Source organism: Gymnogyps californianus, chromosome 8, assembly GCF_018139145.2.
Source record: "Gymnogyps californianus isolate 813 chromosome 8, ASM1813914v2, whole genome shotgun sequence".
In the NCBI taxonomy this organism is placed as follows: domain Eukaryota; kingdom Metazoa; phylum Chordata; class Aves; order Accipitriformes; family Cathartidae; genus Gymnogyps; species Gymnogyps californianus.
In genome coordinates, this window is record NC_059478.1 from 14,174,038 (window position 1) to 14,187,623 (window position 13,586).

At 36.6% G+C, this 13,586-nt stretch overlaps 1 protein-coding gene across 5 annotated transcripts in view; it reads left to right on the forward strand.

The window, feature by feature from the left end:
* COL11A1 (collagen type XI alpha 1 chain) overlaps window positions 1-13,586 on the forward strand; it is a 163,957-nt gene that overhangs the window by 129,147 nt on the left and 21,224 nt on the right. For 4 of the 5 annotated variants that reach the window (XM_050900518.1, XM_050900521.1, XM_050900519.1 and 1 more), the window contains 7 exons: window positions 687-740; window positions 841-894; window positions 8,479-8,532; window positions 9,032-9,139; window positions 9,328-9,381; window positions 9,676-9,729; window positions 10,946-10,999. In XM_050900518.1, coding sequence (XP_050756475.1) covers window positions 687-740; window positions 841-894; window positions 8,479-8,532; window positions 9,032-9,139; window positions 9,328-9,381; window positions 9,676-9,729; window positions 10,946-10,999 — 432 coding nt within the window. The remainder of the gene's footprint in view (window positions 1-686; window positions 741-840; window positions 895-8,478; window positions 8,533-9,031; window positions 9,140-9,327; window positions 9,382-9,675; window positions 9,730-10,945; window positions 11,000-13,586) is intronic. The other variant, XM_050900522.1, reaches the window with a different exon arrangement.

Below are 13,586 nucleotides of genomic sequence, written 5' to 3' on the forward strand. Positions count from 1 at the left end.
TGTCTGAGACACGACAGTGGCAAGCAGGTTCAGGAAAGAAAGAGAAAAAGGAGAGACCACTGCACCAGAGAGTCTGGAACTGCTTTTCTGAAATTCAGGGCATTGTACCTTAGCTTCAGGTAATTGCAGGCCAGAAGATGGTAAACACTATTTGGCTATGTTTGCTCTGTTTCTCTGGGTGACCTTGAGACTACGTTTTCCAACTGTTTACACTGTTGACAGAATGCCTTCTGGGCTGGTCCTGACTGAAATGCAAGCTATCTACAGCATACATTTGCCTCCAACACCCTATGCCAAGCCTGGATGCTTTATTATTGCCCATCTGTAGGCACCATGGTGCAGTACTGTCACATGGCTGTTACCAGACATATAAGCTACTCCAGGGTCTTTGCACAGTGGAATGGGTATGGTGGTAACCTGCAGGGAAAATACAATGCAGGAAACCAGTCCTCAGGAGTCCTAAGTATCAGATCATTTCCAGCTCAGGTACTGTATAACATAGCCTGGATCCCCCGTCACCTTGTGAATTCATGCAACGGGCAGCAATCTGGCCCTGCTGTTTCTGTAGCACTCCAAAGATTAAAAGTCCTCTACAGATTGAGTATATTATTTTTCATTGGCCAAAAAAGCCCCACTGGACATATTCTTTATGATTGTAACTATATCAAATTGTCTCTTTGATACAGGGTCCACCTGGCCCTCCAGGTCCAAGAGGTCCCCAGGGTCCTAATGGAGCTGATGTAAGAATCAACCTATTTTTTTTTCTCTCAGTAATTCAGTAATAAGCACTACGTTTGGGATAACTATATTTGGGATGACTAACATCTTTTATCATTGTAGGGTCCTCAAGGCCCCCCAGGCTCAATTGGCTCTGTTGGAGGTGTTGGTGAAAAGGTGAGTGTTGATAATAACCTCCTAGAAAGAGAAAACATTGGAATAGGAATATGAATATACATTTTGATTCTTCTTCGGAGCTATATAGATATATTACAGTTCCCAAATATCCTTCATTGACCTAGTAATTGTTAATAGTGATCTAGCTATACTCCTAATGGCTGACTTACCATGGTTGGTCTTTTTATTTCACGTTTTACATCACAAAAATATTTAACAATCAGAGGAAAGAGCTTTAGAGCAGAAAAGGTAGTTTTCAGGTGAAGGATTAAAGTAAGGTTATGGTTATTTCCTTAACTACATAGTTTTATGCCTACAGTAACATTATTGGCTTCAACTGTTTTTCATTTTATACTGGTATAGCTTAGAATATCATATAGCCCTCTATCTGGAACGTTAAGAATATAAGCTATTATCTAATGTATCAGTGGTAAACATATCTGTGAGGTGAAGCAGACCTGAAGCATCAATATGTATCTGTTCCTCATACAGATAGATACAGTTCCAATAACGTCAAAGGTTTGAGGATGATTTGTGCTAGTTGAAAACCTGACTTAAGACTGATGCTATATGACATTCATTCATCAAAATTATTTTCATTGCTATTTTCAGTTCTCTTCAGAAAATTTCCTACCAGTATATGGGGTGGTGGGTTTTTTTTCAATTTCATTTTACCCAAAGAACATGTCAGATATATCTTCCTTTGTCTCAAAGGAAGCCATATCATGCGTGTAAGCCTAAAAGCATTTTGCTGTAATGTTACAGATTTAATATGAATTTTTTCTTTAACTTTGGATTTGGAAAGAAGACTTTGAAAGGAGCATAAGGTGAAGGAAACAGAAAAGAAATATATTGCAGGCCACTGCATAAATAACTTCCTGAGAAACTATGTAGATTGCTCTTGAGTATTTAGATATTTGCCACAGAATATCGTATGTATTCAATGAAACACTGATGTCAATGAATCCCAGAAAAGACATCCCTAGGAATGTCAGTATTGGTAGTTTTTCAGAAAGCTCACCGTATTGATAACTTTTCAGAATATGAAGCAAGTTTTTCCTTTTTCTTCCTGTCCCATGAGATAATTAAATGCACAGGTACCTTTCCCCTCATCTTCCTCATACACCATTACTGAACTTCAGCACTTCAGAAGTCTTAACTTCTGCTCCCTTTCATTTATCCACATATTCTCTTTGACACAGTGTACCAGTATTGTACGTTTAGGTACAAATCCATCAGATCTATGAATTTACAAATAATGACTCAAGTACCAGGTCAATCAAAATCACTTATATGTGTCATGATCCTCTTCTTGATCACTGTCCAAAAGCTTGTCACTCTGCTTCACAGAGCTTTTAGATATTCTTTCTTTTCACAAGATAAGGAAGTTACCATTATTTTCCCAGGATCATTTGTATGACTAATAATTTGAAAAAATAATGAAAATCTGCAGTTCATCCTACAGTATCTCACAAGCTTCTTGTTCCCCTATGATAACAAAAGATCTTTCTTATGATGCTCTTCAATATTGTTGACATCTACCATAAAATTTTGGTTATGTGTCTGTTTTTTTCACTAAAATGTCTATTCTTTAAATAACCCTTTACTTACATTAGGGCCATGTCAAAAGGAATCACCAACTTCTTATCAGTATGACCAAACTATTCTTTTAATAGAATCTTCAGACATTGCATGATTTTTTCTACATGCCCATCAAATAGATCACTTACCAGTGCTCTGGGATGTGGTGAAGAGAGTACTAGAATAATGTAATATAATATATGGCTTGATGGAAAAATATCCTACTTTGTGTCCCTTCTTTGTCTTTTGAGATCAAAGGGTACTGAGCCCAAGCAGATGAAAATATTCACTTATACTGCAGTTTTTTCATGGTAGCACTGTCATGTCTTAAGCTGACAGTGCTTCATTGCATTCCCTGTTTCTCAAGCTGTGGCTCTGAGCATCAACTCACCTCTTGGTAGCAGTGGCATTCTTGTGTCTTCAATCTTTTTTACCCAAAATTGCATAAGACATACAAAACATGATGCCCTCCTACTTGACTGCATTATTAACAGGATATTCCCTCTAATCTCCCAAGTTTGTGACATTGTTCCTGCAGCCTATCTTAAAAGACAGCTTGGCCTCATGAAGAGCTGCAGGATTTGTTTTTCTCTCTGGGAAGAGTACCAAAATGTGTCTGAATGTAAGAGTTGGTAGAGATGGCAAAAAAAGTTATGGGAAAAAGAGTCTGTATGTCAGTGCAATACAGAAAAAAATGGGCACTGTGGGAAGAAAAATTCTTCCTGTGACCATTAGGGTACTGAGAGAAATGTTTATTAGGAGAACACTACATCCAGGGTAGCACCCGTTGTATTCACTGCTTTAAAAAAAACCCACCTTGTATAATATTGTGGCCCACTGAAGTCAATAGGAATTCTGCCATTGGTTTCAATCACCTCCTTAATTTTTACTGTTTCATGATCAAATTATATTCCAGTCATTTTGTAAAAACATTGACTTATATTGAACTCCTTACTCCTTTGTTTCTCCCTGTGACTCTTCTGTGTGATTTAGAATCCTTATTTGTGCTAATCAGCCCACCAAATTAAATTCAAGAACATGAAATTCAGACTGTTTATCACTGATTGTCATTTTTATTTCCTCTTGCTTATTTCCCATATTCTCTGCATGCACACAGAAAAGCTTCCAGGTATACTATTTTGGAAGTTTTTATTTATTCTAATTACTTTCCTCCTCCTCAAGTTTTAGTACATGCCAGTTTTTTTCCTAGTAAGGATACCTTTCTTCTTAATTTCAGATCCATTTAATGAGTTCTGCAAGCTTAGAAATCATAAAGAGCTGTTTTGTCAGGGGGAGTTGCCGCAATGAGAGGACAGTTCACGCTTTTAAACAAAACATGCATTTTCTCTTTTCCTTTTCCTCCCACATATTTTTTCCCCAATGTTTTTCTTATTACATCAGCACGCTTTGGCCTCTGCATCCCTTTCAGGGAAGACATATCATACTACAGATAATGCAATGCAGTGCTGATTGTAGAGTGTGGAAAAACATTTTGGCGTCCTTTCTGTCACTGTTGGGGAGTGAAATAGATTTGCTCACTTTCACATTTGAATGGTTAGACTAGGAGATATTTTGTCATTAATACTGGGGTTTCAAAGCCCCCTTATCTTCTGGCAAATTGTAAACAATTTTCATCACGCTTAGTGCCATGTATTTTTAACTAGCTTGTTGTTTCCTCTGCTGTACACACAAAGGCCTAAATGTTCAAAGACATCTGCAGTACAAATGTGCATGTAGCCTTCCATTATTAATGCCTGTAGCCTCCATGGAGCGGTCTAGAAGTCTTGAGACTTACACTCAACTAGAACCACTTAAATGCAGCTTCCACCCAGAGGTTATTCTCTTTGTTGTGCTTTAATTAAGAAAAAGCAGAAAACCAAAATGTACCAACACATGCTTATTGTGTTGTTAATTTGATATCAAAGGCGTAACATGCAGATATTCTAAATACCCAGTAAGTTGCTCACAACTTCTCAAAACTGGGCCTTAGACGTTTTACATTACATAAGAATTTACAACACAGAGAGGAAACGGAACAAGTAACATTAACCTCACACTTCTCTTCCACAAAGCCTAATAAAATAAATTTGCCTTTCTAATTTAGGTTAATCTGTGATAACGGCACTGAGCACTGTGCCATTCTTCCACCCTTTCTCCCTTCCACAGCATGTGTTAAACTAGCAGAGTCAATGAGTAATGCAAAATGAATGTCTGCAGAACCTAAGCATTCTTTCTGTAGCCTCTCAGAGTTTAGATCTGTTTTACCATATAAAAAAGTTTGATGTTAGAAAACCACTACACTCACCTGGGTTTATACTCCTTCCTATTATATCATTCTAAAATAATTTTTAAAATAGTACACTAATAAAGAGTCCAACACAGTAAACAAGTGAAAACTATAGTTTACAGGCTTAATCAGTCATTGATTTATACTGCAGATGGAAGTGAGAGGACAAAATCAATTGAGTATTCTGGCCCTAAGTTTAAAAACATGTCTGATAAGTTTGCACAGACATCTTTATGTGTGCATATCATTTTTCCACACACCTGTGTGCAGACAATTGCTAATACTTAATCAAGATGTTCCTATGACAGTTTATGCTACCTGAATATCTGTCCTAACAAATTATTTTTAATAACTTTACATGACTCACTGACTGTGATGTCTTCTCATCCTTCTCCATCTCTCCAACGTGCTTGTAAACATAAGTCCTCCCAGAAAATATAGCACAACTTTAGAATTTCTCTTTGGATTAAATTTAGCTCTCCACAGAGCTGTAATATATATAAACACAGTCACATATGCATACCTATGTGAAAAGGGATTGTCTTCTGGAGTCACAATTTTTCTCTTTTTTTTTTTTCTATTTTGTGAGGATGGCAAAAAGGAGCAAAAGTGTAACTGAATCCTTTTCACAACCCAGTAAGTTGCAAAGTTGCCTCTCGTTCTTACCAAATAAGTCACCACTTCTCAGAATTTAACCAAAAGGTGGCAGCCTTCCATCCACTATGTCTCTGTACTTTGTATGGACAGTTCTCTAGAACTGGTCATTATAAGGAAAACAAAGGACTTTTAAACTACTGTCTTTAGCCTGATAGAAATCATTCTGCTTGCTTAATCCATGGAGGTTTTCAGAATTAAACAGGTCCGTGAAATGACATGACTCTTTGTAGTTTAGAATGTCTGTCTTTGCTTGTTGAAATTCTGGCAGAGGAAGGCTTTGTCTAAGAAAGACCACGCTAACTTTTAAAAGATCTGACCTGATAACAAAAGAGGAAAAAAATTCCAGAGGTGGAATAAATCTATCATTAGATCATAAAATCTATTTCCCAAAAGAACATGAGATATTTCCCATGGAGAAGGTGCATTGGATTTTGAATTAATATCATCCTTACCAAAAAAGCAAAGACAAGGGCAAACAATAACCTACAGATTGCACAGTTTTTAGAAGCTATAAATATGGACTCTGTAAATATATAGCAGCTACAATCTTCTCTATCAAAACACTAACTCCCTCAACAGCTGTCTAAAACAAGTACAACCTTTCATAGTACCTAATATTGGAATATAAAAATCAGTGTCTCAAAAAACAAGGACTGCACACAGGGAAGAGTCACATTTATTAATAGAGCAATGATTTAGAAGTATTAATGTGAGATGAAACTTTAACTGGTCTCATCTTTCACAGATGCCCTTTAAGGGGAACATCTTGACATTTTCTAGCCCTTCCAATTTTGCTGTCTTCCACACTGCTGCTTATTGCGGAGTTACTATGCACAGAGCTCATATAGGCTGCCTGCATCTGCCAATTTCAATATGCATGCTATAGCAGGGACCTCTGAGATCCCAGGAACACAGTGTACCCCCGCTGTCCCCAAGTATAGGTCAATATATCAGAGAAAGCCCATCTTTTCTCTTGTTGCCTGATACCATAAAATGAAGATGTGTTGGTCAATGGGAAGGGTAAAGAATGAATTACAAATCAAATGTGAATCATCATAAATTACAATAACTTTTGGCAGAAAGGCAGAAAAAGAACTTACTCTCTGAGAAGCTTAGAAGGGGATTATACTGGCACAAGTGCTTGTCAGGCAAGACTTGGCACAATTAGCGCTCTTATGTCACTCAGGTAGTTAGTCCTGCAATGGGGACACCTGTTGAAAGGGTCTATATTGTGGACTCTGTTAGATATAATATATCTACTAACTTGAATAACATAAATTTGTTTGCTAATTCCAGACCTTATTCTCTGTTGTTACATAAATCTAATTTCATTGATAGTAGGCATGGACAAAAAAACAATACTAATGATGCTGCAGATTCAGTAAACCCTGTGCAGAGGATAAGGAAATGAAGATTATGAATTTTCCTAGAAAACATACTTAATGCTTATTGACCTGAAGTATCCACTAGTTTTTTTTTTTAAATAATGAATGCTGTATCACAGAAGCAAATGAATATTAAGTACTAAAAGGGATCATTAATTTTTAAGATTACTGCAAGTTTAAGTATGTCTAATAAAACATACCACAGTTTCTGAAGGCAAATTCACCCTTTAAAAGTGCCCTTTCTAAAGGACATTTTTATATGGTTCCTAAAATTGTGGTTATCTGTTAATTATCCTATTCTGGAATTCAGTTGGGTACCTAGATCTTCTTCCATTCATCTAACATAATGTTTACATTGGGCCAAATTCTGGTGCCAGTGAGGTCATCGTGCTGCCATTAGCTTCTATGAAAAGAAGTTCAGTATCTACACCGTAAGATTTGTTTAAAATTCACATTTTATGATTTATACTTTTATACTGTCCATGTGGAAATGACAGACATGCATGTTGTATTAATTGAATTGTCACAGAATGAAGAGGGGAGTGCAGGTCATACAGGATATGAAGGATACACAAATTTATTCCAAATCTGTGTTTGAGTTCATTAGAGGAGATTGGGTGAAATGCATTTTCAGCACTGAAATACTCTTGTTTATAGGCATAATTATTGGCAACGTTCATTTGGTTTGGAAAAAGAATATATATGGGGGGGGGAAAAATCCCCCCGTTAGCAGTTACATTGAGAAATCCTTTGGAATAAAAATATATAGTTCTTATCTCAGCACTCCATGACAATCACAAAGCAGATTCTGTTATCCTTTCACAGATTTGTGTGTCTGTGATGCTAATAGCTAAATATTCTACTGACAGAGTAGTTTTCTATAAAGGTTTATTTATCAGACCACTGAGCTAGAAAATAATCAGTCATAACTAAACTTTAAAATGAACAATTGCAAAGACAGTCTTTGAGCTAATACCGTGTATTAGCTCAAAAAGAGACTGAATTAACTTAAATGTCCACTTAATAGTGTATAATCTTTGACTTGCACAGATTTTCTTCATATGGTGTTGCCCTCAAAGCCATCTGCTTTACTAAACAATTTCCATCACCAGTAAATACACAGCATACACCTTTGTGGCCTGTGGTGAAAGTTTTACTAACTGTTACGCTATTATTTTATCCTTATGTTTTTCTTTATATAATTTTTTATTCTAACAGTAGCTATAGCAATAATATCTTCACTCCATTGACATTCATTTCCAATTAGTATTCTCTTACTTGTAGAAACTTGCTTCCAGGCAAAATGTATCTTCTAGATAAAAAAATATACACAGTCAATATACTTCTTTGGCTTTTCTGTGACTAGAAAGAAAGATGACAAACAGGAAATGCGCAATATATGGCATAATAAAGGGGAAGATCTTCCAAAGCCCAAAGGAAAGGTTAGTCTCCCTGGCTCACAAAAAGCTTAGTTTGATATATTCTTTCTAAAATTTCAGATTCCAGTTCTGCAAAACCATATGTAACACAACCCCTCTTTAGGTAGACCAAATAAAAGACAGTTCTTGTAAGCCGTTCGCATGAATAAGCAGGAGAAGAACATGTAATAACAGAAGTAAATTCGTAGAAATATTTTCCCTAATGACTCATCAGTTTATCCTCACACATTTACAGGGTGAACCTGGAGAAGCTGGTAACCCTGGACCTCCTGGAGAGTCTGGAACATCTGTGAGTATTTTGATTTTGTCTTATTATTAACCTTTATTATGGTGAACTAAGGTATCTGGTAGTGCTTACTTTAGAAAGCATTTAATCAGATTACTTGTGTAGTTGTGTACGTTTTCTTTACATTTTCAGTGAAGAACTTACACCTTTAAAGTGCAATTTGTTTCTGTATAATGATAGCCACATCTTGTACTAACAGCTAGAGGACAAAGCTGAAGACTTCCTAAAAGAGTACCTATTTTTTCTTCCAAAAGTATTAACTTTGACATGCATGTTTTTCTCTCTGAAGACAGTTCATTGATGCAAAGTGGGTGCAGATGTTGGCACTCAACTTGAGATTCACAGGTTTTCCAATCTGAGGCTGAGGTCCTAATTTCCCATTGACATGCCAGCATTTATTGAGGAGTAACATCGCCCAGGTCTGAAAAAGTTTTGCCATTGTAATCTTTTTTTAGCCATTCAATTTCCAGATGACATTTTTGTGTTCATATGTTTTCAACAGGGTCCAAAAGGTGAAAGAGGAGAAAAAGGCGAAGCTGGTCCACCTGGAGCAGCTGGACCACCAGGTGCTAAAGGACCTCCAGGTGATGATGGGCCTAAGGGTAACCCAGTAAGTGAGCTTAATAATTTTAACATAAAGCACCGTGAAGCACTGCTGAAGTTGAGCTACATATAGAACTGTATATGATTTTCTACATTTGAACTAAATTCATCATATGCTTCATAAAATATTTGTGATGATTGCTACGTGCCTGTCAATGGATGACACATTCCTTGTTTTTCTCCTGATTTATCTAGGGCCCAGTTGGTTTTCCTGGAGATCCTGGTCCCCCTGGGGAACCTGGTCCAGCTGTAAGTATACTTAAAAAACAGGTTTAGGTCCTAGTCTTGGTTTGTACTAAATTCTAGTTAACCCTGCCTCTTCCTTGTCTGGGGGTGAGGTCTTGCCTGTAAGATCTGTTGCTTTTCTGTTCATATATGTCTTAAGGCTTAAAAAAGGTTTGGAAATCTTCAGAAAGTTTTGAAAACTAGTGTCCTTAGGAAAATGCTCTGTAGAAAAATAGTGCTTTTATATTCAGATATGAAACTAGGTTACTTAATTTAGCTGAATTTTGTATTTTGTTTATTTTCCTGTGAATTCTGTAGGGTCAAGATGGTGTTGGTGGAGAGAAGGGTGAAGATGGTGATCCTGGTCAACCTGTGAGTTGTTTCTGTCACTTTATTTCAGCTGCATGTTCTCTCCTATGCTAAGAAAGTATCTTTTGCTGAATCAGTGGTTTCTATACATTCATGCTCTTAAAAATATTTTCTAAGTGGATGCTTTTTCTATTATACTGAAAAATATCTATTTATTTCCTTGCAGAGACAGAACTGCCCGTATTATAGTAACAATCAGAAGCAAGGGCTCAATTTCTTTTACAAGTAGAAACAAATTATGTGTTAAGGATTTGTGCTGGAGCTGCTGAGGAGCACTAAAAGTAGAGCAACTCGGAGCATAAGGAAGGAATGCTGCAGATAAATAATCTTCATTAGCTGACCTGATGAAATGAAGCAAAATCTTGATGTTTCTGCTTTAAGAAAGTTGAGAAGTATCTGAGCAATACCTATATTAAGCATCAAAGTTCTTATATTTCTGTAGATTCCCATATTAAAACACCATTAATTTAATTTTTTTATTGCAAAAAGATAGGGTTTCCATTTTGGAAAGTCTCTTTCTAGCTCTGGAAGTTCTGATTATCAGGGAATTATCCTATACAGTACAGTTTGAAAATAAAAAATGTTAGTACATTGAACATATGGTTGGAAGTAAATTATAACCCGGGGTTTACCTGCAAACTTCTGGAAATTAGCATCTGTATGTCTTACTTAACAGTAAGTACTTTTAGAGTGTTGTTTTCCTGAAGAAAAGCTTATCAAACTGTTCAGCAATCCTGAAATATTTAAGAGTATCACATCTTACCAAGATGGAGTAGCCAAATGGCTATCAGTGCACAAAAGATTTTTCAAGAGAAAGCCACCCATGGGGCAGCTAACTCACAGATGTTTGTGAAAAATTTTAGCAAAAGAATGACTTCAGCACCTGAGAAAGCAAGAAACTTCTTAATGGAGTTAGGCAGTAGGCTAAGACCGTATGTTACTTCTGTGCGGCCGCTTTCTGGTCTGAAATGTTTTGTTGCAAACAGGAAGAGAAAAAAAGAATGATTGCATTTTGTACAGTAACAAAAGCTGTTAAAAATTTCAAAGACCACGCTAAGAAAGGATTTGTTGAATAAGCAGGTATACTTCTCTGTGTGTATTTATGGTACTTACTTTCTGTCCACTGAAAGGGGCCAACATATTGCAGATGTTTGTTGCATTTAATAAAGATAATAACTTTATCCTTTGTTACCAATGAGCTTATCATTTTCCATTGCAGGGTCCACCAGGTCCTTCAGGTGAAGCTGGCCCACCTGGTCCACCTGGAAAAAGAGTAAGTAATTTCTCATTTTCACTTGTACATGTCTCTTTCTGAGATACTATGTTCTAGAGAATTTCAGCTACTTGTTTTCCATGTTGTAACACTCATATATGATGTCTGAAGTTCCTTTTAAGTAATGTAATGGCAGAAACGAAAAAATAGAAACAGCAGAGAAAACCCTTTAACATGGGTTACATTGAACATGGGAACAAAAATACATAGGGAAGAATGCATTCCTTATCTATAAATGCACTTTTTCTTTTCACCCAAGTGAATTCAGTGTCTGCTAGGGTAAGAATTCAGTGTCTGCTGAATTGGTCTGCTAAAAGGAGTGAGTGATTATGAGAGTAATACAAGACATCATCCTTAGGCACATGACTGCTGGCAAGGAGCAGGAAGAATGTGTCTGCTTTGGTGGCTTTAGCCTCTGAAATAAAATAATTTTAATGCAGCTTTTGTGCAAACCTATGTCATCCCCTCTGCATACAAAATTAACAAGCAGACATTTCTGTAACTTATGAAGCCATTCCATTATTTCTAAAGTCTTTGAAGCTTCACGGGCTTTACAAATATAGCTAATCAAAACCAGTAAATAATGTTACATTTACAGAACTGTAGTAGATGCATCAACCTTTAGGTCTGCTTCAGAGAGCAATTAGATGCAGTTTTTACACTTCAAAAAACAGGGGAGGGGGCATCATTAAATGTAAGCTGAGAGCTATTTAACAAAATGTGTTAAATTGCTCTATTTAATAGGCTTGAGTGAACTGACATGCCTAATTAGTTTTATCTATTTTACGCAATAATCTATTTGCTCCACCAACTTGCAAAACATTTGTAATACTGTGAATGATTATGGTAGCATTAGCAACCTTATCACTAGAACTGAAATATGGCTCGATTGAATATTAGCAATTAGTATGTTTGTTCGACATCAAATTGGAACTTCCTACTTTATTATACCAAAAGGCAGTAGCTCATTCCTCACAGACGGGATATACTGCATCTGATTGTACCTAGACAAAAACACTTTAGAAACACAAATACCATGTCACCTGTGGTTTGACACATTTCGAATTTAGGGAAAATACATGGCTAAATATTGCCAAGTAATCCCATTCCTGAATTCTGAAGAAAACATTTTGTAGAATCAGATTCTACATTACTTGAGTACCTGAATGTTTCAAGCTTGTAGAGACTCTGTATTGTATTGATGTTATACCAGAGAGAAACGGTGAAGGTGAAAACTTCATACTTTGCTGGCAGAATGAACACAAAAAATGCTCTTCATTAGTTTTTCATCAGTTGTATGGTAGAATCAATTTCAACAAAAAGCCCTAGCAAGTGTCCTTTCATCTGGATTAAGAAGGGCATACCATTTCAGTAGTAATACTGCTGTCTATGGAGGTGCGGCTCTGGCTATAGTACTAGAAAGCAACATTCCACCCCGTTTTTTGTTTTTCTGTCTCTGTAACGTCAAGCTGGCAGAGCTCAGGATTCATACTTTTAAATGTAGTCCCTTGAACTCCTCAACTGTACAGTCTCCTTATTTATTCTGTTACTCATTTTCATTCCCCTCTTCCCTGCGATTTTGGAACTGACCTGAACTCAGTTTCACTGCCCAGTCTTCTGAAATTATGTTTACTACCAGGTTTCAGAGTTCTGAGCAATCTGTGTTTAGTATTGTCTTTTACAAAGAGGGTCCCCCAGCTTTCTCTGGGAAGCAAATTCTAGTGAAAGGCATGGACACAAATACATTTTTCCCATTGCATGTAAGAGACTTCAGCTACAGATGCATACTTACAGTGACATTCAACCATCAAGTGAAGGCCAAGAATAAACTGTTTTTCCTTGTTATTGATGGATGACAGTAATAGGATTACTATTAGTTGGTGAGATAAGCAAATACCAAAACTGTTTTACTGTGGTGCCCTAAAGGCTTTGACAATAAGTACCAGAGCCTTGCAGACTGAGCAAGGGTTTCACGGACAAGCAGTATGGTGAATTTCTTTTAAGAAATACCACTTAGGAAGTACATGTCAGAACAATAAGCCTGTTCCAGATTCCTACTCTGAAGATGTAAAATTGACTAGCATGCTAATGACCACTTAGCTCAAGTCTAAATCAAAATAAAAGGTTAAATCTATGGATGAAACAAAAATGGATCATTAGATCATCCATAAAATGTGTATCCTAATTAATATATTACTTTTCAGACCTAACAATTGCTCTTCCAAAAATATTTCGACCACTGCCTTTCAGAAAGTCCTAATACCATAGATACTTTCAGTTTTATAAGGGAGAGACCAGTGTATCTTCAGAACTAAGTCCCATATTGTCATGGTTTAACCCCAGTCAGCAGCCAAGCACCACGCAGCTGCTCACTCACTCCCACCCCTGCCCCACTCCGCTCCCAGTGGGATGGGGAGGAGAATCGGGAAAGAAGGTAGAACTCGTGGGCTGAGATAAGAACAGTTTAATAACTAAAGTAAAACATAATACTAACAATAATAATAATGAAATATAATGATAATAATAATAGTAATGAAAAGGAATATAACAAAAAAAGGAAGGGAGGAAAAAAAAAAAACCACCAGTG